The sequence below is a fragment of the Pan paniscus genome, chromosome 5 (assembly GCF_029289425.2).
Source record: "Pan paniscus chromosome 5, NHGRI_mPanPan1-v2.0_pri, whole genome shotgun sequence".
NCBI lineage: Eukaryota > Metazoa > Chordata > Mammalia > Primates > Hominidae > Pan > Pan paniscus.
The window spans coordinates 169474094-169502015 of record NC_073254.2 but is presented as its reverse complement, the minus strand read 5'-3'; the positions used below and the strand labels follow the sequence as shown (position 1 = coordinate 169502015).

General features: G+C 51.5%; 1 protein-coding gene across 3 annotated transcripts in view; it reads left to right on the top strand.

The window, feature by feature from the left end:
- The window catches only part of ZC3H12D (zinc finger CCCH-type containing 12D), a 36247-nt gene extending 8599 nt beyond the window's left edge, over positions 1-27648 (top strand). For 2 of the 3 annotated variants that reach the window (XM_057302609.2, XM_055114212.2), the window contains exons 2-6: positions 2191-2565; positions 13317-13456; positions 20200-20434; positions 24380-24486; positions 25623-27648. In XM_057302609.2, the coding sequence (XP_057158592.1) occupies positions 2261-2565; positions 13317-13456; positions 20200-20434; positions 24380-24486; positions 25623-26419 (1584 nt within the window). In that variant the 5' untranslated portion in view covers positions 2191-2260 and the 3' untranslated portion in view covers positions 26420-27648. Of the gene's footprint in view, positions 1-2190; positions 2566-13316; positions 13457-20199; positions 20435-24379; positions 24487-25622 lie in introns of those variants that run through there. The other variant, XM_063605523.1, reaches the window with a different exon arrangement.
- The last annotated feature ends 274 nt before the right edge of the window (positions 27649-27922 follow it).

Sequence of the window (27922 nt, the reverse complement as noted above, 5' to 3'; positions counted from 1 at the left end):
AAGGTCTTGCTCTGTCATCTGGACTGAAGTGCAGTGGTATGATCTCGGCTCACTGCAGCCTCAAACTCCTGGGCTCAAGGGATTTTCCCGTCTCAGCCTCCTAAGTAGCTGGGACTACAGGCCAACGCCACCATGCCCCGCTAATTTTTGTATTTTTTGTAGAGTCAGGGTTTTGCCATGTTGCTGTGGTTGGTCTCAAATTCCTAGGCTAAAGCGATCCGCCTGCCTCGGCCCCCCAGGGTATTGGGATTACAGACATGAGCCACCACGCCCAGCCAAAAATGCATTTTTTTTTTTGAGAGATGGAGTCTCACTCTGTTGCCCAGGCTGGAGTGCAGTAGCACGATCTTGGCTCACTGCAGCCTCTGCCTCCCAGGTTCCAGCGATTCTCCTGCCTCAGCCTCCCAAGTAGCTGAGATTACAGGTGCATGCTACATGCCTGGCTAATTTTTGTATTTTTAGTAGAGACAGGGTTTCACCATGTTGGCCAGGCCGGTCTCGAATTCCTGACCTTGTGATCCACCCACCTCGGCCTCCCAAAGTGCTGGAATTATGGGCATGAGCCACTGCGCCCAGCCCCCAAAATGCATTTTTAATAAGAAAAGCAAGTTGCTGAGCAATAAGTATAATATGACACCATTTGTGTAAAACTAAACCAGAAAAACTCTAAAACAATATTTGTGTTTATCTATTAGACATGCAAGTAAATGTACAGAGAAAGCACTAGAGAGGTGCAGAAAAACAGTAGGGGAAGCAAGTGGGTTTGGGGTGTGCAGGAGAAACATCATGTCTTTTCATTCTTTATGCTTCTACGTTGCTTGGAGTTTTCGCTTGCAATAAATATGTTTTCATGATTATTTCTGTATTTAAAAAAAATTTTTTTTTTGAAATATATCGGTCTTTGTGGGTAGAAAAGAGAGAGGGACCCAGGCTGTCTAGAGTGTTCCTGTTGGTTTCATCATCTTCCTTTAGAAACCATCTATCAGGACGCAGCCCCCTTCCCAGGCCACCCCCCAACCCCCGGTGTAGGTTAGGCTGTAATGCCTGGCTGGGATGGATGAAATTTGGGGCAGGCCTCCTTTTTTTTTGAGACGGAGTTTCACTCTTGTTGCCCAGGCTGGAGTGCAATGGCGCAATGTTGGCTCACCACAACCTCCGCTTCCCAGGTTCAAGAGATTCTCCTGCCTCAGCCTCCAAAGTAGCTGGGATTACAGGCGTGCACCACCATGCCTGGCTAATTTTTGTATTTTTAGTAGAGACAGGGTTTCACCATGTTGGCCAGGCTGGTCTCTATCTCCTGACCTCTTGATCTGCCCGCCTCAGCCTCCCAGAGTGCTGGGATTACAGGCGTGAGCCACCATGCCCGGCTGGGGCAGGCCCTTCTATTGCAGAGGTTCAGTGTGGTCTGAGTTAATCATTAGGGAAAGCTGTGCAGGGCAGCAAGCAGAATTTGGGTGGGAGCACTGCCTTTCGGGGAGTAGAATTCGCCCGGGGGCATTTGGCCCTGGGTAAGCCAGGGGCCTGTGTTATTCTGCTTGAAACCTGTGTTTGGCCTGTCCCGAGAGCTGGGTGCCCCAGAGCAAAGCACCACAGACTGGGGCGTTAAGGGAAATTCATCGTCTCACAGTTCTGGAGGCTGGAAGTTCAAGGTCAAGGTGCCTGCAGGGTTGCTTTCTCCCTTCTCCCTGAGTCTTCACATGGTGGTCCCTCTGTGTGTTATGTGTTCAAATTTCCTCTTCTTATAAGGACACCAGTCATATTGGATTAGCGACCTCCTTTTAGAGGTCATAGCTCTAAATATAGTCACACTCTGAGGTACTGGGGTGAGGAATTTACCATGGGAATTTGGGAGGTCACTATTCAGCCCCCACAGAGTCTGAGAAACAAGAAACCTGTGTTTGGCCTGTCCCGAGTGCTAGGTGCACGCTCAGCCCCTGCAGCCCTGGTGTGCGGTCGGGTGTGTGCCCTGCTGGGCAGTGTGGGGTGAAGGCCTCAGTGAGCTCACTGTGAAAGCAGCGTGATTGCTTCTGCAGCTCCGCAGCCACATTGAGCAACTGAAAGTCCCCAGTGGGACTGGGCTCCACCTGACTTCCTGACAGCTAGGCCGGGAGGGAGCCAGCGCAGGCACACCTTGCCCTTGCCCCAGTCTGCCCAGGAAACACCTGATGGATGCGTTTTTTTTCTCTTTAGCTCATGCCTGCAGGGCTCTGAGAGGAGGAAGCCTGGGGCAGGACCTGCGCCAGTGGCTGCTGGGCACAGCATGGAGCACCCCAGCAAGATGGAATTCTTCCAGAAGCTGGGCTACGACCGGGAGGATGTGCTCCGGGTGCTGGGCAAGCTGGGCGAGGGCGCCCTGGTCAACGACGTGCTGCAGGAGCTTATCCGCACGGGCAGCCGCCCGGGGGCCCTGGAGCACCCGGCTGCACCCAGGCTAGTGCCTCGGGGCTCCTGTGGGGTCCCGGACTCTGCCCAGCGTGGCCCGGGGACAGCCCTGGAAGAGGACTTCGGAACCCTGGCCAGTTCTCTGCGACCCATAGTGATTGATGGCAGCAACGTGGCGATGAGGTAGCTTCCCTTCATCCTGTAGCTGGGGCTGGGGAGGCCCCTGTTTGCAGGAGCCCTGAGAACTGTCCCTCTTCCTTGTGGTTTGGTCCAAAGAGCTTTGGGGCCAGCAGATCAGGCTTTGAATCCCTGTACCATCTCTTAGTAGCTGTGTGGCATTAAGCAAGTCACTTAACCCCTCTGAGCCTCATTTTCCCCATCTGTACGGTTGGGATAAAATCTCCGTAGAGGGTTTTTTGTGCACAAAATGCCTAGGATAGTGCCTGACACAGAGTAAGTGTTCAACAAGTGTAGCTGTTATTATCATAACCCAGAAGAAGAGCCTTCTTTTGGGGAAGGTGTGGTAATGAGGGAGGTGCCCTGGGTCAAGTGTTGGCAGATGTGGCTTCTTGTTGGGAGTCTGTCCCTAACCGGCTGTGAGACTCTGGAAAAGCTGCAGGACTCATTTCCTCTTCTGTGAAAGAGGCCCACAAATATCTCTTCTACTCTCTCAAGGTTATGAGCATCAGAGGGGAAGGTGTGCTTTGAAGTGCGCTGGAAGCCCTCTGCTGGGGTTGCTGGGGAGGCGGTGTTGCGGCTCCCTTAAGTTTGAGAGATTTGTCTGTGGCCCCCTGAGCTGCAGATGTGGCTGTGTGAACATTTGTGTATTGGCATCTTTGTGGGTTTTGGGAATGCCAGCCTCATGCCCGAGTTGTTATCTGCCTGTCTTGGCTAAGCTCCCCTGTGACGGAATCTCTGCAGCCTCCCCCAACACCCTGCTGGGCGAAGTGGGGCGTTGCCCAAACAAGTGGATTATTCTACCACTTGGCTTTGTTACAACCGTGCAAAGGGCAGAGCCATAGGAAACGGTTCACTCCCAGCTGTAAATATATGTGCTTCCCTTTTCAAAAGCTGAGTTACTCCCACCATAGGTGGGAATCCAGAAAAGCAATTCTCCGCGGCACCAAATGTGTCAACAGAGCCTCTGAGAGTTTCCCCTGGGGATTTGGGCTCACTTTGGATTTGGTGTTGCAGGACCGAGGTTTGCAATGGTTCAGCCCAGATGGTCCAGCCTCAGGGGCTGTCCCTGCACTTTTTGCGGTGTGTACTGAGAGTTTTTTTTTTTTTTTTCACTTTTAACCAGCTAAGTCTCCCTGGCATTGATGCCATCAGCAGGTGATGGAGCCCTCTCTTTCTCCTGGGACTTAGGGGCTGGCCCATGGGGTCTCTGTCACATTGTCACCCATGTCATGTATAGGCACCAGATAGGTAAACCTATGAAATTCTGCTCAATTTAAGATCTCTGGGAAACTAAAAGGATTTTTAAGAATCCAGTAGGTTCTGAGGGTCCTAGAAAGACTAGAAGGGGTTGTGAGAGGGGCCTGACCTCTATATGATCTGAGCAAGGAACCTCTTTCCCTGGGCTTCCATAGAAGGAAGGCTTTGAATGCTTAAATCAAAGACCTTCCCAGTCCTAAGGTTGTATGAGTTCTGTGATTCCAAATCAAAACAGCAGAGTGGCTGTAGGGTAAAAAGACTATTTCAGGGGCAACAAGAAACGTGCTCTTGTTTCTAAACAAGCGTGTTTTAGAAATTGTTATAATAGGATAGTGGTGGAGGGTTTTGTTTTTATGGGAGTCTCTGTTGCTGCTTGGAGTCAAACTTAAGCCACATCCTCTGTTTGCACATGACCATAATGTGTCGTGGGTACATCCATTGATCCCCCACCTCTGCCCCCCACCTCTCACGATTGCAATCAGATTAATTTTCTCATGTTCAATCTGTGCGGGTTATACATCGAAACCCTTACTCAGACTCACTACGAAGAATGTGTCAGAGCATAAATGTTCTCACACACTGGCTACCTCCAAAACACCTGAGTTAACCAGAACACATGTACCTATGCTCTGTGTGTGTCATATATGGACACACACACAATGTGTCTACACACACACACATCCCCTCCCTCTGCCCTGGATCCCAGTAGTTAGGGAAAAGAGACAAATAGCACAACCGCCACCTGATCACAGGACTTAATTTGTTCCTTTTAAAGGCAAGCTCTGGGGAGAGTGGAGTGTGAGGTTCCACCCCATCCTCTGCCTCTTCTGCAGTGACATCTGTTGTGTCCCCCAATGGGACTTTTAACAGGACTCATGTCCCTCTGGGTCTGCCATATCCTTAGTTGTGAAAGGTTCAAGTGGGTGCTGACCCTTTACAGGCAATGGGTGATTGAAACCCAACGTGGTGTCTCATTGTTATCTGTTGACCTCAAAATTCAATTAACCTCAGAAACATGGTTTCTGAAAATTCCCTTTCATTGAGGTTTTGTAGTATTGCAGACATTGCCATTTTCTGTTTTTGAAGGCAGTACTGCTTCATGCACTGTCTGGCCTTGCGGTGGTGGGGAGGGGCTTAAAGACCGAGTGGGACACCTGTTCTTTCCACCTTGAGTGGATGAGAAGTGTGGCTCCTGTTGGCAGGAATGTTCTTCAGTGTGCCTGTTCCTGGCTGTGGCTCTGTCCCCTGGAAGTGTCCTTCTGGAAGTTCTAGAGAAGAGTCTTTTTTATTTTTTCCAGCTTCTAGAGACTGTGTTCCTCAGCTCATGGCCCCTTCTATCTTCAAAGCCAGCAATGGCCTGAAATGATATACACAATGTGGCATGTCTGTGTACATATATGTGTTTCTCTGGGGGAAAGAGTCATAGCTTTCAATAGACACTTAAAGGGTCTGTCATCCCCAAAAATATGATAACCCACTGACATAGAATGAGACATTACAGATAATTCTATGCTTTGTGGCCAGGGATTTATTTTTCCTCTGCCTTTCAGGAGGCACTAGGCCATGTGTCCCCTGTTAGCACAGAGAATGTAAGAGTGGGCCATCAGTTCTTGTTCTGACCCTCTCAGTTACACAGGAAAGGACTTGACAGGCTTGACTATGGTCAACACTGGCTTGAATCAGACCCTGACCCCCACCTGTGCTTCCTAGCCATGACACAATAGGTAGAAGTTTCCGTGGGCTTCTTTCCCCAGTGCTTTAGAATGTTTAGCCCAATGCCATTGGTCGTGCTTGGCTGAACCCAGAAGGCCTGGCTGCTGCTCTCTGGAGGTTGACAGAGTGGGCCACTGGCCCAGTGCTTTTTACAGAAATGGGCTCTCCTAAGCAGGACTACTGGCATCATTCCTCATTTTGTAAGAGGTGGGTCAACGTAATGAGAACTCCAAGTGATGATGTGGGGAGAGTGGAAGATGGGGACCTGGTAAACAGACCTGTGGCTGCCCCCAGTTTTGCTGGACCTCTTGCTGTACCCCATAAAGGAAACCAGGGAAGTCAGAAGTACAGGACCGCTAGGCCAGGGCTGCCCAACACAACTCCCCGCAGTGAGGGCAAGGCCCGCCCCTGCCCTGTCCCCACAGAGCCACTTGCCACGTGTGGCGTTCGAGCACTTGAAATGTGGCCAGTGCAACCAAGGAACTGGCTTCTACATTTTATTTTTTCAATTAATTTTAACTTAAATGTGAATAGCCAGGTGTGGCAAGTGGCTGTAGATTGGACTGTACAGCTGTCCCTTTTCAGCCATCCAGCTGTGTGACCTTAGGTAGGTCACCTGGCTTGAGCCCTATTTACACAATTAGGACGTTGGACTAAACCTTAAAAGGCCTTTTCATCTCTAACGGGTGAGGATTCAAGGTGGTTATTTTACATATGCTTGAAATAAATATATACATTTTATTTTTATTTTTATTTTTCTTCAGACGGAGTCTTGCTCTTTTGCCAGGCTAGAGTGCAGTGGTCCAATCTCGGCTCTCTGCAACCTCCACTTCCCGGGTTCAGTTGATTCTCCTGCCTCAGTCTCCTGAGTAGCTGGGATTACGGGTGCCTGCCACTACACCTGGCTAATTTTTGTAGTTTTTTGTTTGTTTGTTTTGAGACAGTCTCACTGTGTTGCCCAGGCTGGAGTGAAGTGGTGAGATCTTGGCTCGCTGCAACCTCTACCTCCTGGGTTCAAGCAATTCTCCTGACTCAGCCTCCCGAGTAGCTGGGACTACAGGTGTGTGCCAATATGCCTGGCTAATTTTTTGTATTTTTAGTAGACACTGGGTTTCACCATGTTGGCCAGGCTGGTCTTGAACTCCTGACCTCAAGTGATCCACCCACTTCAGCCTCCAAAGTGCTGGGATTATAGGTGTGAGCCACCGCGCCTGGTCAATACATTTTTCTCGTAAAGGAATTTCTCTTCTTTAGAGGTTCAGAGAGAGTAAGTAACTTGCCTGAGGTCACAGAGCAAGAAGAGCCAGCTCTGGATTCAGTGCTCTCTCCAATGCTCCGTGTTCCCCCCAGACATTACCATTCCTTCTGCTCTCCCCCTGGCCTAAGAAAGGACCACAGGGTAGGAGACCCTGACCCAGAGGCGGGCTCTGGCTGCAGTTGACAAGCCCTGGACTTGTCAGCTGCAGGCAGGTGTGAGGCCCCACTCCCTTCACAGGGACCCTCTGCAGGGCTGGTGCCCAGGATGCCCTCAGGGTGCCACATGTACCTCAAATAGTAGCTCTCATGGACTAGCAGCCCAAAGACTGATTTCTCAGTGCAGTCTCCATACCTTAAAGGTAGGGCTGTGTGTGTGTTTCCGTGAGAAAGAGAGGGACATCAGCTCGGGTCATTCAGCTGAATACCTGAGTCCATAGATACCTGGCTTTAAGAATAATGTCCAGCAACTTTTTAAAAAGAAGGCAGCTTTCATTGAAAGCGTGTTCAAAATGGCATCATGGTGTGTGGGAAGAGCATGAATTCTCACGAGCCAACAGTTGCAGCATTTTCTTTTTTTTTTGAGACGGAGTCTCGCTCTGTCGCCCAGGCTGGAGTGCAGTGGCGCCATCTCGGCTCACTGCAAGCTCCGCCTCCCGGGTTCACGCCATTCTCCTGCCTCAGCCTCCCAAGTAGCTGGGACTACAGGTGCCCGCCACCATGTCCAGCTAATTTTTTTGTACTTTTAATACAGACGGGGTTTCACCGTGTTAGCCAGGATGGTCTCGATCTCCTGACCTAGTGATCCACCCGCCTCGGCCTCCCAAAGTGCTGGGATTACAGGCTTGAGCCATCGCGCCCGGCTGAGTTGCAGCATTTTCTTGCCTAGGGCGGGCAGACTCACAAGTGCCCAGCCTGTTTTACATTCTGTAGGCAAATCTAGAAAAGGCGGGATTCGAAGTACAATCTTGGGGGGAAAGCACCTGATAATTTCACATCCTCTTACTGCCCCAGAGTAGGGTTTCATGTAAATGTGTCCTCATTTTGGAGTGCACAGGGCTTTTTGCTTTGGCTGTTGTTTACATTTTTACACTCTCAGGACACTCTGCAGGCTCTGGTTTGTGCTGGAGTAAGGGATCTCCAAGGAAGAGAGAGATCAGGCTTGAAATCATACCTCTCAGTTTTCATCATGCCCCTCTCAGTGGGTTCCCAGCAGGCAAGAAAGAGAATGGTGGGGGTTTATGACCGGGCTGGGGGTCAGACCTGCTTCTGAGACCCTGACTCTGTTCTGTCTGACGTTAGCCTTGGGCTCCTGCATGTCTGCACCCATTTATTGTAAGGTGAAAGCTCCCAGATCAGCCCCTGCTCACGGTCTCTTTCCCCTGCCTTGAGCTGGGGAGAGATCTCCTGGTGAGAAGGGTCAGAGTGTTTGCAATTGAACCCCCAGTAAGAAACAGAGTGGCAAGAGCAGCTTCCCTTCACATCTCAGACCCCTGAGGAATCATTGCTCCTCTCTTTCCTCCTGCCCATAGCCACAACCTTCCTCCATATGTGACTGCTTTGGGAGCCCCTAGCCTCTGCAGGAACTACTTGGCAATAGTCAAAGATGCAGTGGTGTACAATTGGATTGTCTAGTTACTGAAACTGGCTGGCACTCTGATTGCAGCTACCCCAGGCACAGTTGTCAGGCAGGCAAAATTTGCCTTGGGTGCCAACCCACTTCCTCTTTGTACCTTTGGTTATTCAAAACTCCCATCTCTGGTGGGGTCCAGTGGCTTATGCCTGTAATCCTAGCACTTTGGGAGGCCAAGGCAGGCGAATCACCTGAGGTCAGGAGTTTGAGACCAGCCTGACCAACGTGGAGAAACCCCGTCTCTACTAAAAATACAAAATTAGCTGGGTGTGGTGGTGCATGCCTGTAATCCCAGCTACTCGGGAGGCTGAGGCAGGAGAATCGCTTGAACCTGGGAGGTGGAGGTTGTGGTGAGCTGAGATTGCGCCATTGCACTCCAGTCTGGGCAACAAGAACAAAACTCCATCTCAAAAACAAACAAAAAACAAAAACAAAACTCCCAGCTCCTGTCTCCTTTTCCCAGGGCCTGGCTCTCGGCTTGTTGCCTGATGAGCTGGTTCACAGTGTTGGTTAATAAGGGCATGAGGTGCCTTTTCTAAGCATGAGCATTTAAACTGTGGGTTACTATTCCTCCAAAAGAACTGCCATCTGGATCCTGAGGTATAGATGGAGTTGGGGGGAATCAGTGGTCTTTGGGAGACTAGGGAGGAAGAGTTTTGCAGCCTAAGGGGTCAGGCTTTGAGGGCTGCCCCTAGATCAGAGAGATGGACACATTGTTTTGCTTCAGTTTCTTCAAGGGTAAAATGGGGACAAGGTCACTTCCTCAAGGGCTTCTTGTAATGATTAAATGAGGCAAAACGTGCAAAGTGCCCTGGCAGATAGAACCCTCTACAGATCTTAAAAATGAGCTCCAAGGCCAGGCGCAGTGGCTTATGCCTGTAATCTCAGCACTTTGGGAGGCCAACATGGGAGGATCACCTGGGGCCAGGAGTTCAAGACCGGCCTGGGCAACATAGCCAGACCTCATCTCTACAACAAATTTTTAAAATTAGCCAGGTGTGGCAGTGCATACCTGTAGTCCCAGCGACTTGGGAGGCTGAGGTGGGAGGACTGCTTGAGCCTGAGAGGTTGAGGCTACTGTGAGCCATGATTGTACCATTGCACTCCAGCCTGGGTAACAGAATGAGACTCCATTTCTTAAATAAAAAAAAAAGAGCTCCAAGAAGCAGGGGTGATGTCTTTTCTTAGCATGCAGTGCAGAGCCTTGTAGTAGATATTTAGGAATTGCACTGAGTCTGTGAAGGAACGTGCAGATGAGTGGATGCCTTTGGTGTGTGCATTCCTGTCTGTGTGCTGGGGAGTGGGCTCCCAGGGCGACTGAGAGCTCTGCCAGGGTCCAGGTTCCCTTCCTGTCTCTCACCACTGAACACTGCCTCCTACACCCACCAAAGGTGTCAGAGATGGCTTGTGAATGGTTAAATGCAAATATGGAAGGAGACCCTGAAAAAAGAGCAGCAATTAAGAAACAGCTTTTTTATTTTATTTTATTTTATTTTATTTTTGAGATGGAGTCTTGCTCTGTCACCCAAGCTAGAATGCAGTGGCTTGATCTCGGCTCACTGAAACTTCTCCCTCCCGGGTTCAAGCGATTTTCCTGCCTCAGCCTCCTGAGTAACTGGGATTACAGGCATGCGCCACCACGCCTGGCTGATTTTTGTATTTTTAGTAAAGACGGGGTTTCACCATGTTGGTTAGGCTGGTCTCGAACTCCTGACCTCGTGATCCGCCCGCCTCGGCCTCCCAAAGTGCCGGGATTACAGGCGTGAGCCACAGCACCCAGCCAAGAAACAAATTTTAAAATAATTGTGGTGGTGCTATTTTCCCTTGAGAATTAACTGAGGGTGGACTTGACTACATTGAAGAGATGCATGTGTCTCGGGGGTGACGTGAGGGAGGGTGTCATCAATTGTTCACTTTACTGCTTCAGGGACACAGAAAACGGACCTCATTTTCTATGACAGGCACGATATCTTCCCCTCTTTTTTAGGTAGGGGAGGGTACATCTTAACGTTTGCCAGTGTACATCAGGTGGGGCCTCCGTTTCTTCTGTCTCCTGGGCGACTCAGGCTCTGTGGTTCCTCTCCGCCCCCTCCCATCTCGGATGGCCTCTGGGGCCTTTGAGACCTGATACTGGCTGGAAAAGGGGTCTGGGGCCCTCACTGGGTTCTGTTGCACAGTGGCTGGGCTGGCCTGGCCTCTAAACGGGAAACATGGAAGTGGCCTTCTGGGAGCCATGCTGGCTTAAAATGCTCTCTGCTCACTGGTGCCAGCTTGTCCATCCCCAGACAGTCCACCAGGCCTGGGGTCACGCGAGGGATGGGGTGTGGCTTCAGACTCACTTCTCCAAGTCATGTTCCTCCAAGGCAGCCTTGCAGAAACCTGGTTTCTCTGAGGGGCTTGCAGCCTGCCCAGTCTGTGCTGAAAAACAAAGGTTCAGCCTCTTGTTCACACAGTCTTGATGTTTCTCCATCTCCCCCTCCCCTATGGTTGGGCTGGGTGGAGCTGGAATGAGGGGGCGGGGTGAGGACCTCCTCCTCCTTCCATCTTCCCTCTTTTTCAGCTTCTGCTGGGCTGGAAAGGACCAGCGATCTGCTTCCTCTTCCCCCCCCCTTTTTTTTTTTGAGATGGCGTCTCGCTCTGTCACCCAGGCTGGAGTGCAGTGGCGCGATCTCAGCTCACTGCGACCTCCGCCTCCCAGGTTCAAGCGATTCTCCTGCCTCAGCCTCCCGAGTAGCTGGAACTACATGTGCATGCCATCACACCTAGCTACATTTTTTGTATTTTTAGTAGAGACAGGATTTCACCGTGTTAGCCAGGATGCTGTCGATCTCCTGACCTCGTGATCCTTTCTCCTTGGCCTCCGAAAGTGCTGGGATTACAGGTGTGAGCCACCACACCCAGCCTTCCTCTTCCTTTTGACCACAGATATCCCCGTTGATATTTTCTCCTCACTGTACAAGCCTCAGAGTTCAGCCTCAGTAGCGAAAGGGATATTTATCTTCTTCATTTTTTTTTTTTTTTTTGAGACAGAGTCTCACACTGTCACCCAGGCTGGAGTGCAGTGGCTTGATCTCAGCTCACTGCAACCTCTGCCTCCCAGGCTCACGCGATTCTCCAGCCTCAGCCTCTCCAGTAGCTGGGATTACAGGCACGTGCCACCACACCCAGCTAATTTTTGTATTTTTAGTAAAGATGCGGTTTCACCATGTTGGTCAGGCTGGCCTTGAACTCCTGACCTCAGGTGATCCGCCCACCTCAGCCTCCCAAAGTGCTGGGATTACAGGCATGCGCCACCACGCCTGGCTAATTTTTGTATTTTTAGTAGAGACAGGGTTTCACCATGTTGGCCAGGATGGTCTTGATCTCCTGACCTCATGATCCACCCACCTCGGCCTCACAAAGTGCTGGGATTACAGGCGTGAGCCACCGCGCCCGGCCTCAGATTGAGCTTTTTGAATCATCACAACGCATCACATCATCTACTTCCAATCTTGAAATCTTTCCATGGCTTTTTAATTCCTCTTAGGGGGAAGAAAGGAATCTTCCATAATGTCTGCAAGGCCCTGCCTGATCTCATACCACTCTCTCCTTATTGCCTCCATTGAAGTCTTCTATGGAATTTGAAGGGCATTGCCCTCCTTGCTTGGACTTGGGAAACCCAATAACACATTTACAACCATCTCTCAGGGTGAGAGTGATTCTGTAGATGGCTACTCCTATCTGTCTTACGTTGATCATTCTTAGCTTCAGTTAAAGAGAGGGTCTTGTCTGTTAGTCCTCAGAATGTATTCTTGGAGCCATATTAGTCAGGATTCTCTGAAGGGAAGAACTAATAGGCTACATGTATATATGAAGGGGAGTTTATTAAGGAGTATTGACTCACACGATCACAAGGTGAAGTCCCATAATAGGCCATCTGCAAACTGAGGAGCAAGGAAGCCAGTCCAAGGCCCAAAACCTCAAAAATAGGGAAGCCAACAGTGCAGCCTTCAGTCTGTGGCCAAAGGCCCAAGAGCCCCCGGCAAACCCCTGGTGTAAGTCCAACAGTCCAAAAGCTGAAGAACTTGGAGTCTGATGTTCAAGAGCAGGAAGCATCCAGCACGGGCGAAAAACGAAGGCCAGAAGACTCAGCAAGTCCGCTCATTCTACTTTCTTCTGCCTGTTTTGTTCTAGCCATGCTGGCAGTTGATTAGATGGTGCCCACCCAGATTGAGGGAGGGTTGGCCTCTCCCCGTCCACTGACTCAAATATTAATCTCTTTTGGCAACACCCTCACAGACACACCCAGGAACAATACTTTGCATTCTTCAATCCAATCAAGTTGACACTTGATATTAGCTGTAACAGAGCCCAAGACCCTCTACATACCTATCACAAGCTATGTGGTTCTTGTTAATGGTTATTATTTGTGAATGAAAGAATGAACTATCTTTAAAGTGTAGATTTTCTTGTGTGTGTGTATGGTTTTTTTTTTTGTTGTTTTTTTTTTTTGTTGAGACAGAGTCTCCCTCTGTTGCCCAGGCTGGAGTGCAGTGGTGGGATTGCAGCTCACTGAATCCTCCATCTTTCGGGTTCAAGTGATTTTCCTGCCCCAGCCTCCAGAGTAGCTGGGATTGCAGGTGTGCACCACTACACCTGGGTAATTTTTGTATTTTTCGTAGAGATGGGGTTTCACCATGTTGGCCAGGCTGATCTCAAACTCCTGACCTCAAGTGATCTGCCCACCTCGGCCTCCCAAAATGTTGGGATTACAGGCGTGAGCCACCACTCCTGGCCTAAAATGTAGATTTTCCTGGTTCCCTCTTGATTATGAGACTGTGATCCAGGATATTCACAGGGAAATCACTCTTAGGAACACTTGCTGTGTCTCTATGATTTCTTTGTTTTCCCATTGTAGCCATGGAAATAAAGAAACCTTCTCTTGCCGGGGAATCAAGCTGGCTGTTGACTGGTTCAGGGACAGAGGACACACCTACATCAAAGTTTTTGTTCCATCCTGGAGGAAGGACCCACCAAGAGCTGACACCCCTATCAGAGGTATGCTGGAGCAGATGTATGCTCAAGAGGTACTAGACACGTTTCCTTGGTGCACTTCTAACATCGATAGTCAAATATCTACTTAGTTGTTTTTTGTTTTTTTAGGGTTTTCCATAGTCTATTTATTTAAAAAAAAATTTTTTTTTTTTTATTGATCATTCTTGGGTGTTTCTCACAGAGGGGGATTTGGCAGGGTCATAGGACAATAGTGGAGGGAAGGTCAACAGATAAACAAGTGAACAAAGGTCTCTGGTTTTCCTAGGCAGAGGACCCTGCGGCCTTCCGCAGTGTTTGTGTCCCTGGGTACTTGAGATTAGGGAGTGGTGATGACTCTTAATGAGCATGCTGCCTTCAAGCATCTGTTTAACAAAGCACATCTTGCACTGCCCTTAATCCATTTAACCCTGAGTGGACACAGCACATGTTTCAGAGAGCACAGGGTTGCGGGGTAAGGTCACAGATCAACAGGATCCCAAGGCAGAAGAATTTTTCTTAGTACAGAACAAAATGAAAAGTCTCCCATGTCTACTTCTTTCCACACAGACACGGCAACCATCCGATTTCTCAATCTTTTCCCCACCTTTCCCCGCTTTCTATTCCACAAAACCACCATTGTCATCATGGCCCGTTCTCAATGAGCTGTTGGGCACACCTCCCAGACCGGGTGGTGGCCGGGCAGAGGGGCTCCTCACTTCCCAGTAGGGGCGGCCGGGCAGAGGCGCCCCTCACCTCCTGGACGAGGCGGCTGGCCGGGCCGGGGGCTGACCCCCCGACCTCCCTCCCGGACGGGGCGGCTGGCCGGGCAGAGAGGCTCCTCACTTCCCAGTAGGGGCGGCCGGGCAGAGGCACCCCTCACCTCCCGGACGGGGCGGCTGGCCGGGCGGGGGGCTGACCCCCCACCTCCCTCCCGGACGGGGCGGCTGGCCGGGCGGGGGGCTGACCCCCCCACCTCCCTCCTGGACGGGGCGGCTGGCCGGGCAGAGGGGCTCCTCACTTCCCAGTAGGGGCGGCTGGGCAGAGGCGCCCCTCACCTCCCGGACGGGGCGGCTGGCCGGGCAGGGGGCTGACCCCCCACCTCCCTCCCGGACGGGGTGGGTGCCGGGCAGAGACGCTCCTCACTTCCCAGACGGAGTGGCTGCCGGGCGGAGGGTCTCCTCCCTTCTCAGATGGGGCGGCCGGGCAGAGACGCTCCTCACCTCCCAGACGGGGTCGCGGCCGGGCAGAGGCGCTCCTCACATCCCAGACGGGGTGGCGGGGCAAAGGCGCTCCCCACATCTCAGACGATGGGCGGCCGGGCAGAGACGCTCCTCACTTCCTAGATGGGATGGCGGCCGGGCAGAGACGCTCCTCACTTTCCAGACTGGGCAGCCAGGCAGAGGGGCTCCTCACATCCCAGACGATGGGCGGCCAGGCAGAGACGCTCCTCACTTCCTAGATGGGGTGGCGGCCGGGCAGAGGCTGCACTCTGGGCACTGTGGGAGGCCAAGGCAGGCGGCTGGGAGGTGAAGGTTGTAGCGAGCTGAGATCACACCACTCCACTCCAGCCTGGGCACCACTGAGCACTGAGTGAACCAGACACCATCTGCAATCCCGGCACCTCCGGAGGCTGAGGCTGGCGGATCACTCGCGGTTAGGAGCTGGAGACCAGTCCGGCCAACACAGCGAAACCCGGTCTCCACCAAAAAAATACGAAAACCAGTCAGGCGTGGCGGCGCGCACCTGCAATCGCAGGCACTCGGCAGGCTGAGGCAGGAGAATCAGGCAGGGAGGTTGCAGTGAGCCGAGATGGCAGCAGTACAGTCCAGCTTCAGCTCCGCATCAGAGGGAGACCGTGGAAAGAGAGGGAGACTGTGGGGAGAGGGAGACCGTGGGGAGAGGGAGAGGGAGAGGGAGTTGTTTGTTTAATGATATTTGTCTTCCTCACTGTGCTATAAGCTCCATGAAGGCACTGATTATGACTGTTCAATGCCATAGCCCTAGCACCTAGCACCTAGTGTAACACCTGGTATTCAACAAGTAGTTCAAAATTAGGCGTTCAATAAGCAGTTGTTGAGTAGATGAATGAACAAACTACTCTTTTGGTGTGTTAAGTTATCAAAATAATTGTGCCTGACAACTTTTAACACCCGAAGAGACACTGGATCTGTATTCCACTTCTAATAGTTTATAGGATTTGAAAGAGACATTTATTTGGTCAGGTAATACTTATTTACCAATAACTTCATCTAATCTCTTTATTTAAAAAGAAGAAGAAAACTGAGACCCAGGGAATTCTTCTTCTTTTTTTTTTTTTTTTTTTTTGAGACCAAATCTTGCTCTGTCGCCAAGCTGGAGTGCAGTGGCATGATCTCGGCTCACTGCAACCTCCTCCTCCCAGGTTCAAGTGATTCTCCTGCCTCAGCCTCCCAAGTAGCTGGGATTACATGCATGTGCCACCACACCCAACTAATTTTTATATTTTTAGTAGAGATGGAGTTTCACCATGTTGGCCAGGATGGTCTCAATCTCTTGACTTCATGATCCGCCCACCTCGAACTCCCAAAGTGCTGGGATTAGAGGCGAGAGCCACCTCACCCAGCCTCTTCATTTTTAATTCTTCAATCAGCTAGGAATATTTTAACTTACAAATATTAGAATACTGCAGTTTTATTATTTATTTATTTAGTTTTGAGGTGGAGTCTCACTATGGCTCATTGCAGACTTGCTCTCCCCTGGCTCAGGAGATCCTCCTACCTTAGCTTCTTCAGTAGCTGGGACTATAGGTGCACATCACCACACCCAGCTAGTTTCTTTCTTTCTTTTTTTTGACATGGAGTTTCACTCTTGTTGCCCAGGCCATAGTACAACGGCACAATCTCGGCTCACTGCAACCTCTGCCTCTCAGGTTCAAGCGATTCTCCTGCTTTAGCCTCCTGAGTAGCTGGGACTACAGGCGCGTGCCACCACGCCCAGCTAATTTTTGTATTTTTATTAGAGATGGGGTTTCATCATGTTGGCTGGTCTTGAACTCCTGACCTCAGGTGATCCACCCACCTCTGCCTCCCAAAGTGCTGGGATTACATGTGTGAGCCACCGCACCCTGCCCTAGCTAGTTTTTGTTTTTTGTAGAGATGGGGTTTCACCATGTTGCTCAGGCTGGTCTTTAACTTCTGGACGCAAGCCATCCCTCTGCCTCGGCCTCCCAAAGTGCTAGGATTACTGGCATGAGCCACCAGGCACAGTCAGAACACTGTGGTTTAAACAAACAGGGTCTTGTTTGTTGTTTGGCTTCTTATACAGGTTGAGTATCCCTTATCTGAAATACTTGGGAGCAGAAGTGTTTTGAATTTCTGAATATTTTCATTATGCTTACTGGCTGAGCATTCCTAATCCAAAAATCCCAAATCTGAAATGCTCCAATGAGTATTTGCTTTGAACATCATGTTGGTCGGATTTTTGGATTAGGGATGCTCACCTGTGAGAAGAGAGCAGCTGCAAAGCTCTTTATTAATATGATCAAGTGTTATGTGCTGTACATAATTGTACGTGCTAGACTTTTACACAACTGGCAGCACAGAAGAGTGTTTCCACCAGCATCACCTCAGGCACGTGAGTCACATGTCACACTACAAGGTCAGGATGGCTATGATGATAGGAATTTTTCAACTCTGTTATAGTCTTATGGGACCACTGTCACACACGTGGTCTGAATCATTGTTATGCAGCGCATGACTGTGTATCTGCGCAGTTGCCATGGGTTTTCTCTCCTAGTATGAAAACTTCTCCCTGAATGGCAGTGTGGACCATTTGTGTTGACTGGCAGTTTTCACTTTAGTATACCTGGCATGGAGCAGGCAGGCAGCCTGGCGCCTCTGCCTACCACTTATTCCAATGGCAGAATGATGATGGTTTTATTCTAGGAGATCAACAGCCACAATGGGAGGCTTCTTCCTTCCTAGTTGTAGCTTCACTTTCTTTATAGGGATAGGGATGGGAAATGAGTGGAGGTCCATGCTTCTGGGAGCAGCTGCCAGGGAGTAGCTCAGCTCACCTGTTAGTTAGTCATCCCGATTTTGCCCGACTTCCACTCCATCTCCACCACCAGGAGTGCTCCAAGACTGCAGGGCAATGGCTCCCACCTCCACTCCAGCCTTCTGTGCATATTCTGGGCTGTGGTTCCCCTCCATGCTGCACAATCAATACAATCCTCTCTGCTTTCTGTCTTCCCAAAGTATGTCAAAATCCTGGGTTTGCTGCTGTCCCCAAACCTACTTTTAACATGATTATAGATCTCCCCCCACCTTTCATTACATTGGAACTATGAGAAGAAGGGAATATAAATACTTGTGTTCAGTTCCCTGTCGTGAACTGGTTGTCCTGAATTATTCTTTATGGTCTGAATGTGAAGAATGGTGAATTTCAACAGTAGTGTAATACTTAAATATAATGTGCGAAAAGTAGAGAAATTACTTTGGGATAGGGAAGGAATTTTTAAATAAGCCACAACAAGTGCAAATGTATGAAGAAAAATGAATACATTTGACTATACTAAAATAAAAGCTCTTATTCATTAACAGATACCACAAAAACAAAAAAGTGGAAAGACAAGCCTCAAACTGGGGTGAGGGTGTGGGGGCGGGTTACACATCACACATTACTGATGAAGGATTACTGCCTAGATCTTGAGAGAACTTCTCCAAATCAATGAGACAAAGACAATGAATCAACAGAAAGATGGGCTAAAGCATGAATAAGCTGTTTACAGAAAAGAAAACATATATGGCCATATAAACATACAAACATATGAAAAGATGCTCAATCTCATTAGCAACCAGAGAAATGCAAAATAAAACCACAATAGGAGGCCATTTTGTGCCCACCAGATTGGCAAACATCCAAAAGCCTGAAAATGCCAAGTATTGGCAAGGTTGTCTTATGTGCTGTGTTGGGTATGTAACTTGGCATCACCACTCTGGAAAACAATTTGGCATTACCTTGTAAAGTGCCTTCCATACAGCTCAGCCATATTCACTCTTGGAAATATACCCTGAAGAGGCCCTTGCCTGTTCTGTGCCAGGGACTTAGATGCAGGACTAACAGTGATGAACATATGGCACAACCAAACCTCACAAACACAATGATGAACGAAAAAGATAAGCTGCTTAAGTATATGTATAGTATGATTCCATTTGTGTCAAGTCTGATGTGTAACCACACTGAAAATGATCCTCAGTGGGGCATGGTGACTCACACCTGTAATCCCAGCACTTTGGGAGGTTGAGGTGGGTGGATGCTTGAGTCTAGAAGTTTGAGACCAGCTTGGGCAACATGGCGAATTCCCATCTTTACAAAAAATAAAAAAATTAGCTGAGCGTGGTGGTGTATGCCTGTAGTCCTAGCTGCATGGAAGGCTGAGGTAAGAGGATCACCTGAGCCTGGAGGGTAGAAGCAGCAGTGAGCCATGATTGTGCTACTGCACTCCAGCCTGGGTGACACAGTGAGATCTTGTCTCAAAAAAAAAAAAAAAAAAAAAAAAAAGAAACGAAAAAAAAAAAAAGAAAAAGAAAGAAAATGATTCTCATAATCTGCATTTAAAAAAATAAAAGCAAGGAAATTATAAACATGGAGTTCTAAAACTAGGGTTGTCCTAAGGGCTTAAGGGGAATGGAGAGGATCGCAGACTGAGGGGGCAGAGGGGACTTCCAAACATGAGCCACCTCCTATTTCTCAAAGGAGGTGCTAGATATGTGGCATCTTTATTTTTGTTCTTTGTACCATAGCTGCATTATGCACCTTTTAAAAATCAGCCAACAGTGTCATATGGGAAAGGACTTAAACTTGAGGGACCTGAGTAATTATTATGTGTCAAACGGATTTTTTTTTTTCCTGCATGTCTCCAAAGGCAAAATTCAGATCAAACAGCTGACCCTCCTGGGATGCAGATTTTAGCCTCTGATAAGAAAGGCCTTGTAATGTTTGTACCATCTGGTACATGTTTACCTCTTGACTAGTTTTTGCAAGAACTCGCACTCACTTGAGCTCAGTCCACTCACAGACACTCTGAGACAGGAAGAGGAGGCGTTGCTATCTTCATTTTATAAATATAAAACTGGATGGACATTCAACTGGGGTGAAGTACCCAGGAACTGGAGCCCAGCCCAGACTCCAGGCTGGATTCCTAGTCCTGGATGCTTTCTATGATGTTCTTGAGTCCCTGTATCTGTCAGTGATGGGGTGCTCCATCCCAAAGGTGTCCCAGGCAGGTTCCTGGATGGTGGGAGAAGATGGGCCTCTGGCTCCCAGCTAGGGGCCCATGCAGGGCTTTCCAGGTGAATGCCAGGCTCCCCGCCATGCTGAAGGCATCATCAAGGTCCGGGTTAATACAGGAATGTCTTTCTCCAGGAGGCCCTTGTGCCTGCTGCGGTAGGGGCATTGTGGCATGGAACCCTCAAAAGGACAAGGGCTGTGGCTGAACCCTTCCTTCTGAAGTGACTCTCCTTTGTAGAGTATCGCTTTCTGGACTCCTGTCATGATGTGGGCAGGACGGAAGCCACGCGCCTGCCCGCTTGACCTGGGGCTTCAGGCAAATTCAGTGAAATTGAGTGAAAGGAGCGAACGCTATGGCAGCAAAAACTGGTGTTTTTTCCCTGCTCCCCTCAAAACCTCATCTGACCGGCCCGGGAAGCGGGTGGCCTCGCGTTGGGGGTGGTTCTCAGGGGCGGTGCCCTTGGGCCCTCACCCGCGTCTCCGTCGCCCGCCCTCAGAGCAGCACGTGCTGGCGGAGCTGGAGCGGCAGGCGGTGCTGGTGTACACGCCGTCCCGCAAGGTGCACGGCAAGCGCCTGGTCTGCTACGACGACCGCTACATCGTGAAGGTGGCCTACGAGCAGGACGGCGTCATCGTCTCCAACGACAACTACCGGGACCTGCAGAGCGAGAACCCCGAGTGGAAGTGGTTCATCGAGCAGAGGCTGCTCATGTTCTCCTTCGTCAACGACCGGTAGGTCCGGCTGGGGTCCTGACACCCTGGGGGGTGGCGGGGCGGGGGTCCGGGGTCGAGGCAGTGGCCACGCCTGCTACCAGGTGGAGGAGCTTGGGGTCACCCGGTCACCCAGCCCCTCAGACAGAGCTCCCCCAGGTCCGCATTCTCGGCGGGCACGTCCCCAATAGGTGGGCTGCTTTGCTCTGACCTTGCTGTTCCCAGGGCCACATCTGACACACCACAGAGAAGCCCAAGAGGTGGGCCAAGCATGCAAGCATGCGTTTAGGGCACCACTAACTTAAAAAAACAGAATTGCATACTTCAGAATATTGAAACAGTCATCATGGAAAAGATCTGTACTTTGTTGTATTGCTTTTCACTTATTTCAGGTTTTTGTCTTATTTTATTTTATTTTATTTTTTGAGATGGAGTCTTGCTCTGTCACCCAGGCTGGAGTGCAGTGGCTCAATCTTGGCTCACTGCAAACTCTGCCTCCCGGGTTCAAGCGATTCTCCTGCCTCAGCCTCCCGAGTAGCTGGGATTATAGGCACGCACCACCATGCCTGGCTAATTTTTTTTATTTTTAGTAGAGATGGAGTTTCACCATGTTAGCCAGATGGTCTCGATCTCCTGACCTTGTGATCTGTCCACCTCGGCTTCCCAAAGTGCTGGGATTACAGGCGTGAGCCACCGTGCCTGGCTGTCTTTTTTTTTTTTTTTTTTTTAATCAAAATTTTGAATTACATATGGGAGTGGGCAACAGATTTTTTTTTTCTTAGACAGGGTCTTGCTCTATTGCCCAGGTTGGAGTGCAGTGGCATGATCACAGCTCACTGCAGCCTTGAACACCTGGGCTCAAGCGATCCTCCTGCCTCAGCCTCCCAAAGTGTTGAGATTTTAGGTGTGAGCCACTGAGCCCAGCCCAGAATCTTTTCTTTTGGGCTGTAAATATCTCCCCCTGCCTGGCCCTGACTCTGGGTTGAAATGTTCAAGAGAACCTGGCTGGTTCATGTAGCCCTGAAATAGGCCTCTTGGGTCAGTTCATCCCAGACCAACCGGCTATGGCTGGGGGCAGAGAGGGACACCAGGGCCACAGGCACAAACCGCTCAGCTAATGGTGAGGGCAGACACTGGCAAGGTGGATGAGGGTCTGGAGACCAGAGCAGTGTGTGACAGAGCACAGCCAGCTGGGCTGTTGCTGTCATTTCCATTTCTGTTCCAGGCAGTGTTAGCTTGGCCCTCATTCTGGGCTCTCTGACTGACTTTTTGGAACGTGGTTTTAGACAAACTCCTCAGCTCTGTGAGGGCCGGGACTGTATCTGTCTTACGTGCGGTGTCTCCAGCATGCCTGGCCCACAGGGGTGCAGTAAGTAGTTGTAAAGGAATGACCGAGTGAATGGCTGTGGCTGGGGAAGGGTCGATGGGGAAAGAGGTCTGGGCTTAGGCTGCTTGCACACGGCTGAGCAGCTGCTGACTCCGGACCCAGGGACACAGTGTGGTGTTTGAGAAAGGGCTGGGGCTTTGGAGAGGGCAGGTGAGGTTTCCATCTGAGGCCCTGCCACTTACTGGCTGGGAGTCAAGGGGGAACCACTCAACCTCTCTGAGCTGAATGTTCTTCACCTTGAAAAGGGATTAATAATGTCACCTCTGAGATCATTGTGAGGACTAGAGAGAATTGTGCCCCAGAAGTGGTAGCAGCTATTCCCAGGACATGGTGCAGCAGGGGGTACTGTGGTCCCCAAGGCCAACTGCCCCTGCAGCCGTGGAGGTGGAGGGCCAGAGGCATGGCAGCAGCACCCTGCAGGAGCCCCCATTGTCATTTCCAGCTACAAAAGGCCAGCGGCTCTCACTGTCCATCTGTAGCCTGGAGGAATCTGGCTAGTCTGGTAACTATGGGCTCCAGAAATCCTCACTGAGCTCTCAGGGACATGGCCATCTCTGGCCTGATGACAGCCTGGGGCGGGAGCCAAGTCCTTTTGACGCACTGGCCTCTGTTAAGGGCCTGCCAGGAGGCAGGGCCTGCCGCCCGCTTGTGAGCGAGGGAGCCTGCCCTGGTGCCCCGGGCACGTCCACAGGGCCCTCTTGGCACAGCTCCTGCTCCTGAGAGAGCAGGAGAGGAAGTCTTTGGGAACTTTTAATAACCACAGTGGGCGGTTCCCCAGATTCTTGGTCAAGGCCCAATTCTGACAAGCTGGCTGTGCAGCTGGGAGCTGAGCTTTGGAGGCCACACAGGGCCGGGGATCACCCAGCTCTCTGCAGAGTGGGACTTCAGCATGACTCTGGACTCTTAGGGGGACAGCAACCCATAAAACATCTTCTCCTTGATTTAGAATCCCAACCTTTCTACGGAACCTTTGTATGACCTGGAAGTGGCCTTGGGAACAAAAGTATTTATGTAAAAAGTGGACCTCACTCAGCGAGGGGCGTTTTCCTTCTGAGGAATTGGGTTTTCCCTGTTGAACTCTGAGCATGCATTCCCTTCCTCATTAGGGCTCCATGCCAGGGAGGAGAGAAGGGCAGATCAGGGGCAGGGCAGCCATGGAAACTGAGACCAGACCCTGTGCCCCCCGGGTGCGCAGAGCAGGAGGTTAAGTCTGCGAGGTGGCTGTATGTGCAGGCAGCACCTGGGATCCACTTCCTCACTGATTCAAACTCCCTGTTCCTGTTGAATCTCTTCACCTGGAGGTTCACAGCCCAGAGCTGTGTTTGGCACGGGGTGAAACACAGGAGAAATGGGACCGAAGCCTCAAGGAGCTCATACAACTCTGAAACCTTCTGGAACTGTTTTTTGTTTGTTTGTTTGTTTGTTTATTTAGAGATGATAGAGTCTAGCTCTGTTGCCCAGGCTGGACTCCTGGGCTCCAGGAATCCTCCTTCCTCAGCTTTTCTAGTAGCTGGAACTACAGGGGTATGACACCACTCCTGGCTTTTCTGGAGCTGTTAACCTCATAGAGGTTTCTAACCTTTTGTTGAGGACAGTGGGAAGCCAGAGGAGCCCTTAGAGCAATTATACTTTCATTTTCCTGGATAAAAATCACCTGGGAAGTTCTTTTTTTTTGGAGAAGGAGTCTCACTCTGTCATCCAGGCTGGAGTGCAGTAGCATGATCTCGGCTCACTGCAACCTTCGCCTCCCGGGTTCAAGCAATTCTCCTGCCTCAGCCTCCCCAGTAGCTGGGACTACAGGTGCCCGCCACCATGCCTAGCTAATTTTTGTGTATTTTTTAGTAGAGATGAGGTTTCACCGTGTTGCCCAGGCTGGTTGTGAACTCCTGAGCTTAGGCAATCTGCCCACTTCAATCTCCCAGTTGTGCAGATTCCTGAACAACTTCAGATTCTGATGAAGCAGGTCTTGCGTGAAGCTCAGAGGCTGTAATTTTTTTTTTTTTTTTAAAGCCAGGATCTCACTCTGTTACCGGGGCTGGAGTGCAGTGGCACAATCACGACTCACTGCAGCCTCCATCTCCCAAGCTCAGCCATCCTCCTATCTCAGCCTCCCGAGTAGCTGGGACTAAAGGCATTCACCACCACATCTGGCTAATTTTCTTTTTTTTTTTTTGCTTTCTGTAGCGACAAGGTTTCACTATGTTGCCCAGGCTGGTCTTGAACTCCTGAGCTCAAGGGATCTTTCTGCCTCAGCTTCCCAAAGTGTTGGGATTACCCATGTGAACCACTGCACTCAGATGACTGCATTTTTAAGTTGCTAGGTGATTCTGACACTGCTGGCTTGAACCACAGCAGGAGAAACACCCAAAGAGGGCCAGAGCTGTGCTGTGTGCTCTGCATGGGGTTCAGTGTGAAGGGAAGGTTTTGCTTTAAGATGCTGTGACATCCCGCTGGGTGATGGTGGGCCCGGGGCCGAATGCTTCCTGGTGCTCTTGGGGAACTTGGGCCTGCTCCCTTTGTACAGGTGCTGGTGGCAAATCCCAGGTGGTCTTGCAGTTGCCCCTGTGCTTATTTTCCAGGTTCATGCCTCCTGATGACCCCCTGGGCCGCCATGGACCCTCCCTGAGCAACTTCCTGAGCAGGAAGCCGAAGCCCCCAGAACCATCCTGGCAGCATTGTCCCTATGGTGGGTAGGGCCCAGTGCTTCGCAGGCCCTGTTCAGGGCCTTGTGTGGGGGCAGTACAGGAGCACAGTCAAAAAGCACTGGCCTGGTGCTCAGCGGCCTGGGCTCTTGCCCAAATTCTGCCCTCCAGCTGTGCTACCTGGAGAGTTAACTTTCCTGACAGGGTTATTGTAGAACTGACATCCTGGCTGGTGATTTCATGGGAGCCAGGGTCCCATGCCAGGGTCGGATGCAGGGGTCATGCACACAGCAAAGCTGTGTCTGAGAAGCCGGGAGCCTGGACACAAACCCAGCTGCGGGTCTCAGTCCCTTCACCTGGCCCCTGGCAGCTTCTGTCCTCACCCTACCCTGCTCTCCACCCCTCCACCCTATGGACTTTGGTCACTGCTATCCATGAAGAGTTAAGAATTTTATCCCAGCACCCTGGCGGATGCCAGCCTTCTAGCCAGCTCTTTCACTGACTTGCTTCGCCAAGTTATTTGATGTTTCCAAGTTCAGTAAAGACTTGGGTGACAGTCAATCATTTCTTGTTAGAATTAGGTGACCATACATATATTCAGGCTGACTCCTCCTTCCCCCTTTCACTCTAAGAAGCCTTGGGTTTGGATGGTAACACTTGACCATTTGTTCACGACTCTGTTAGAACAGCGTGCAGGGTGAGGGCAAGCGTTAGCACAGCGAACACGGAGAACGGTGGGAACTGAGGCGGCACTGCAGGCGCAGTCCTATGCCCCGAGCACCCACTCCCTACCGCCCGCTCCCTAAGCCTGGCTCTATCCACAGGGTCCCTGGGGAATTGGAGGCTGAAAGTCTTTGAATCCAGAGATTTGGTCTTAGTCTCTGGTCAAAGGGACCTGGGAACGACACTCCTCTGCATACCCTGGGATGAGTGTGCTCAGCGCCCCCTCACCCAGGCCGCCCGCGCCTCCCGGGCATTTCTCCCCACCTCGGCCCCGCGCCCAGACCTTGAGGCGTTTCCAGGGCGCTGAGTCTGAGGAGTCCGCGGCGGCCTGGGGGCCTGCTTGGAGGAATCTCCACGGAGAGGCCGCGGGCCGGCACTCCCCGGATGCACCAGGAACCACCGCCCCTCCGCGCCCCCGGGCCTCACGCCGCGCCCTCTCTGCCCCCGCCCCTTTCAGGCAAGAAATGCACCTACGGCATCAAGTGCAAGTTCTACCACCCGGAGAGGCCGCACCACGCGCAACTGGCGGTGGCCGACGAGCTCCGCGCCAAGACAGGGGCCCGGCCTGGCTCGGGCGCCGAGGAGCAGCGGCCACCGAGAGCCCCGGGCGGCTCCGCAGGAGCCCGGGCGGCCCCCCGGGAACCATTTGCGCACAGCCTCCCGCCGGCGCGGGGGTCCCCGGACCTGGCCGCCCTGCGAGGGAGCTTCTCTCGGCTGGCCTTCAGCGACGACCTGGGGCCCCTGGGGCCGCCTCTCCCGGGCCCCGCCTGCAGCCTCACGCCCCGACTGGGCGGGCCAGACTGGGTGTCCGCGGGCGGCCGGGTGCCAGGCCCGCTCAGCCTCCCTAGCCCGGAGAGCCAGTTCTCCCCGGGCGACCTCCCGCCTCCGCCCGGCCTGCAGCTCCAGCCGCGGGGCGAACACCGCCCTAGGGACCTGCACGGCGACTTGCTTTCCCCGCGAAGGCCACCCGACGACCCGTGGGCCCGTCCACCCCGCTCCGACCGCTTCCCTGGGCGCTCCGTCTGGGCGGAGCCGGCCTGGGGCGACGGCGCCACTGGGGGACTTTCAGTGTACGCGGCCGAGGACGACGAGGGGAACGCGCGCGCCCGGGCTCGCATCGCGCTCTACAGCGTCTTCCCGCGTGACCAGGTGGACCGCGTGATGGCCGCGTTCCCGGAGCTCTCAGACCTCGCCAGGCTCATCCTCCTGGTACAGAGATCCCAGAGCGCGGGGGCGCCCCTGGGCAAGCCCTAAGGGACCAACACGCACTTGCAGGGAATGGCCCAGCCTCGCCCTGCGTCTTGGACGGGTAGACCTGTGGTTGCCAGCCTGGACCTGAGTGGGCCCATCATGGCGCCCCCTTTTCTTTAAAGATGGTCAGGGAAGCCTGCTTCCTCCTCCTGAGCGGGGTTGTGGGGGCCTGGTGGCACTTGGTGATCCTCACTGAGGCCGGGGCCTGCTGCGGGGAGGTCCACCCACTTCCGTGGAGGGAATGATTTTCCATGTGCACGGAGACTGCAGGTCCAAGCTGCAGTAGAATCCACAAGTGGGTCACAAAATCAATTTAGTGGGTCACCACCACAAACACAGTGGACTGGGACAGGTCAAAGCGCACCCTGTGCAATCAGGCTGAGTCTGAACTCTTGTTACCTATCCTGTGTCCCTACCCCCTTGGCAGCCATGTAACTAACCTCAATGTGGGTCGTAGTCAGAAGTTTAAAAAAGACTGTGAATGGTCTTGAATTTCATTGCTTCAGGTAATGTTTGAAATATGTAGTCAGGTGGCCAGGGGAGGTCTGCTATCTGGAAGTTTTCATGTTAGCTATTGCTAACCCCACCCGCAAGGGGAGCCCAGCCTCCAGGTGTGGGCTCTCCTGTGCTCTGAATTGTGTGGCTGTCCTATGCTGGGGACAAGTGGCAGGAGCGCTTTGTCCCAGGGCCGCCTTCTGGGGCCTTCACACACATACCCCCAACACACACACACACATACACACACACACACACACACACACACACACACACACACACACGCAGTCTCTCATACATGTACATACACACACCACACAGACACATACTGTTTGGCTAAGGGTTAATTATCTCCAATATTCTTTTAGCCATCCATCATGGCAGTTTCCAGAATAGGCTTTCTACTGTACCAGCTGAGCTGCCTTCTTTTACTTCTTTTTCTTCTTTTTTTAAACAGACAGAGTCTCGGCCCGGCACGGTGGCTTATGCCTGTAATCCCAGCACTTTGGGAGGCTGAGGCAGGCAGATCACTTGAGGTCAGGAGTTCGAGACCAGCCTGGCCAACATGGTGAAACCCTGTCTCTACTAAAAATACAAAAATTTAGCCAGGCATGGTGGCACACACCTGTAGTCCCAGCTACTCAGGAGGCTGAGGCAGGAGAATCGCTTGAACCTGGGAGGCGGAGGTTGCAGTGAGTTGAGATCATGCCACTGCACTCCAGCCTGGGCAGCAGAGCGAGACTCCGTCTTAAAAAAAAAAAAAAGACAGAGTCTCACTCTGTCACTCTGTCTGGAGTATAGTAGTGTGACCATAGCTCACTACAGCCTCAAACTCCTGGATTCAAGTGATCCCCCTGCCTCAGCCTCCTGAATAACTGGGACTGTAAACATGACAGCCGCACTTCACAGTTAAACTGGGGCTGGGTGAGTCAGGACTTTTGCTCTCAAATCTACAGGTGGGTTAGGAGAAAACTAACATGAGCTCAGTCAGAGTTTATTGCCACCTTCCTG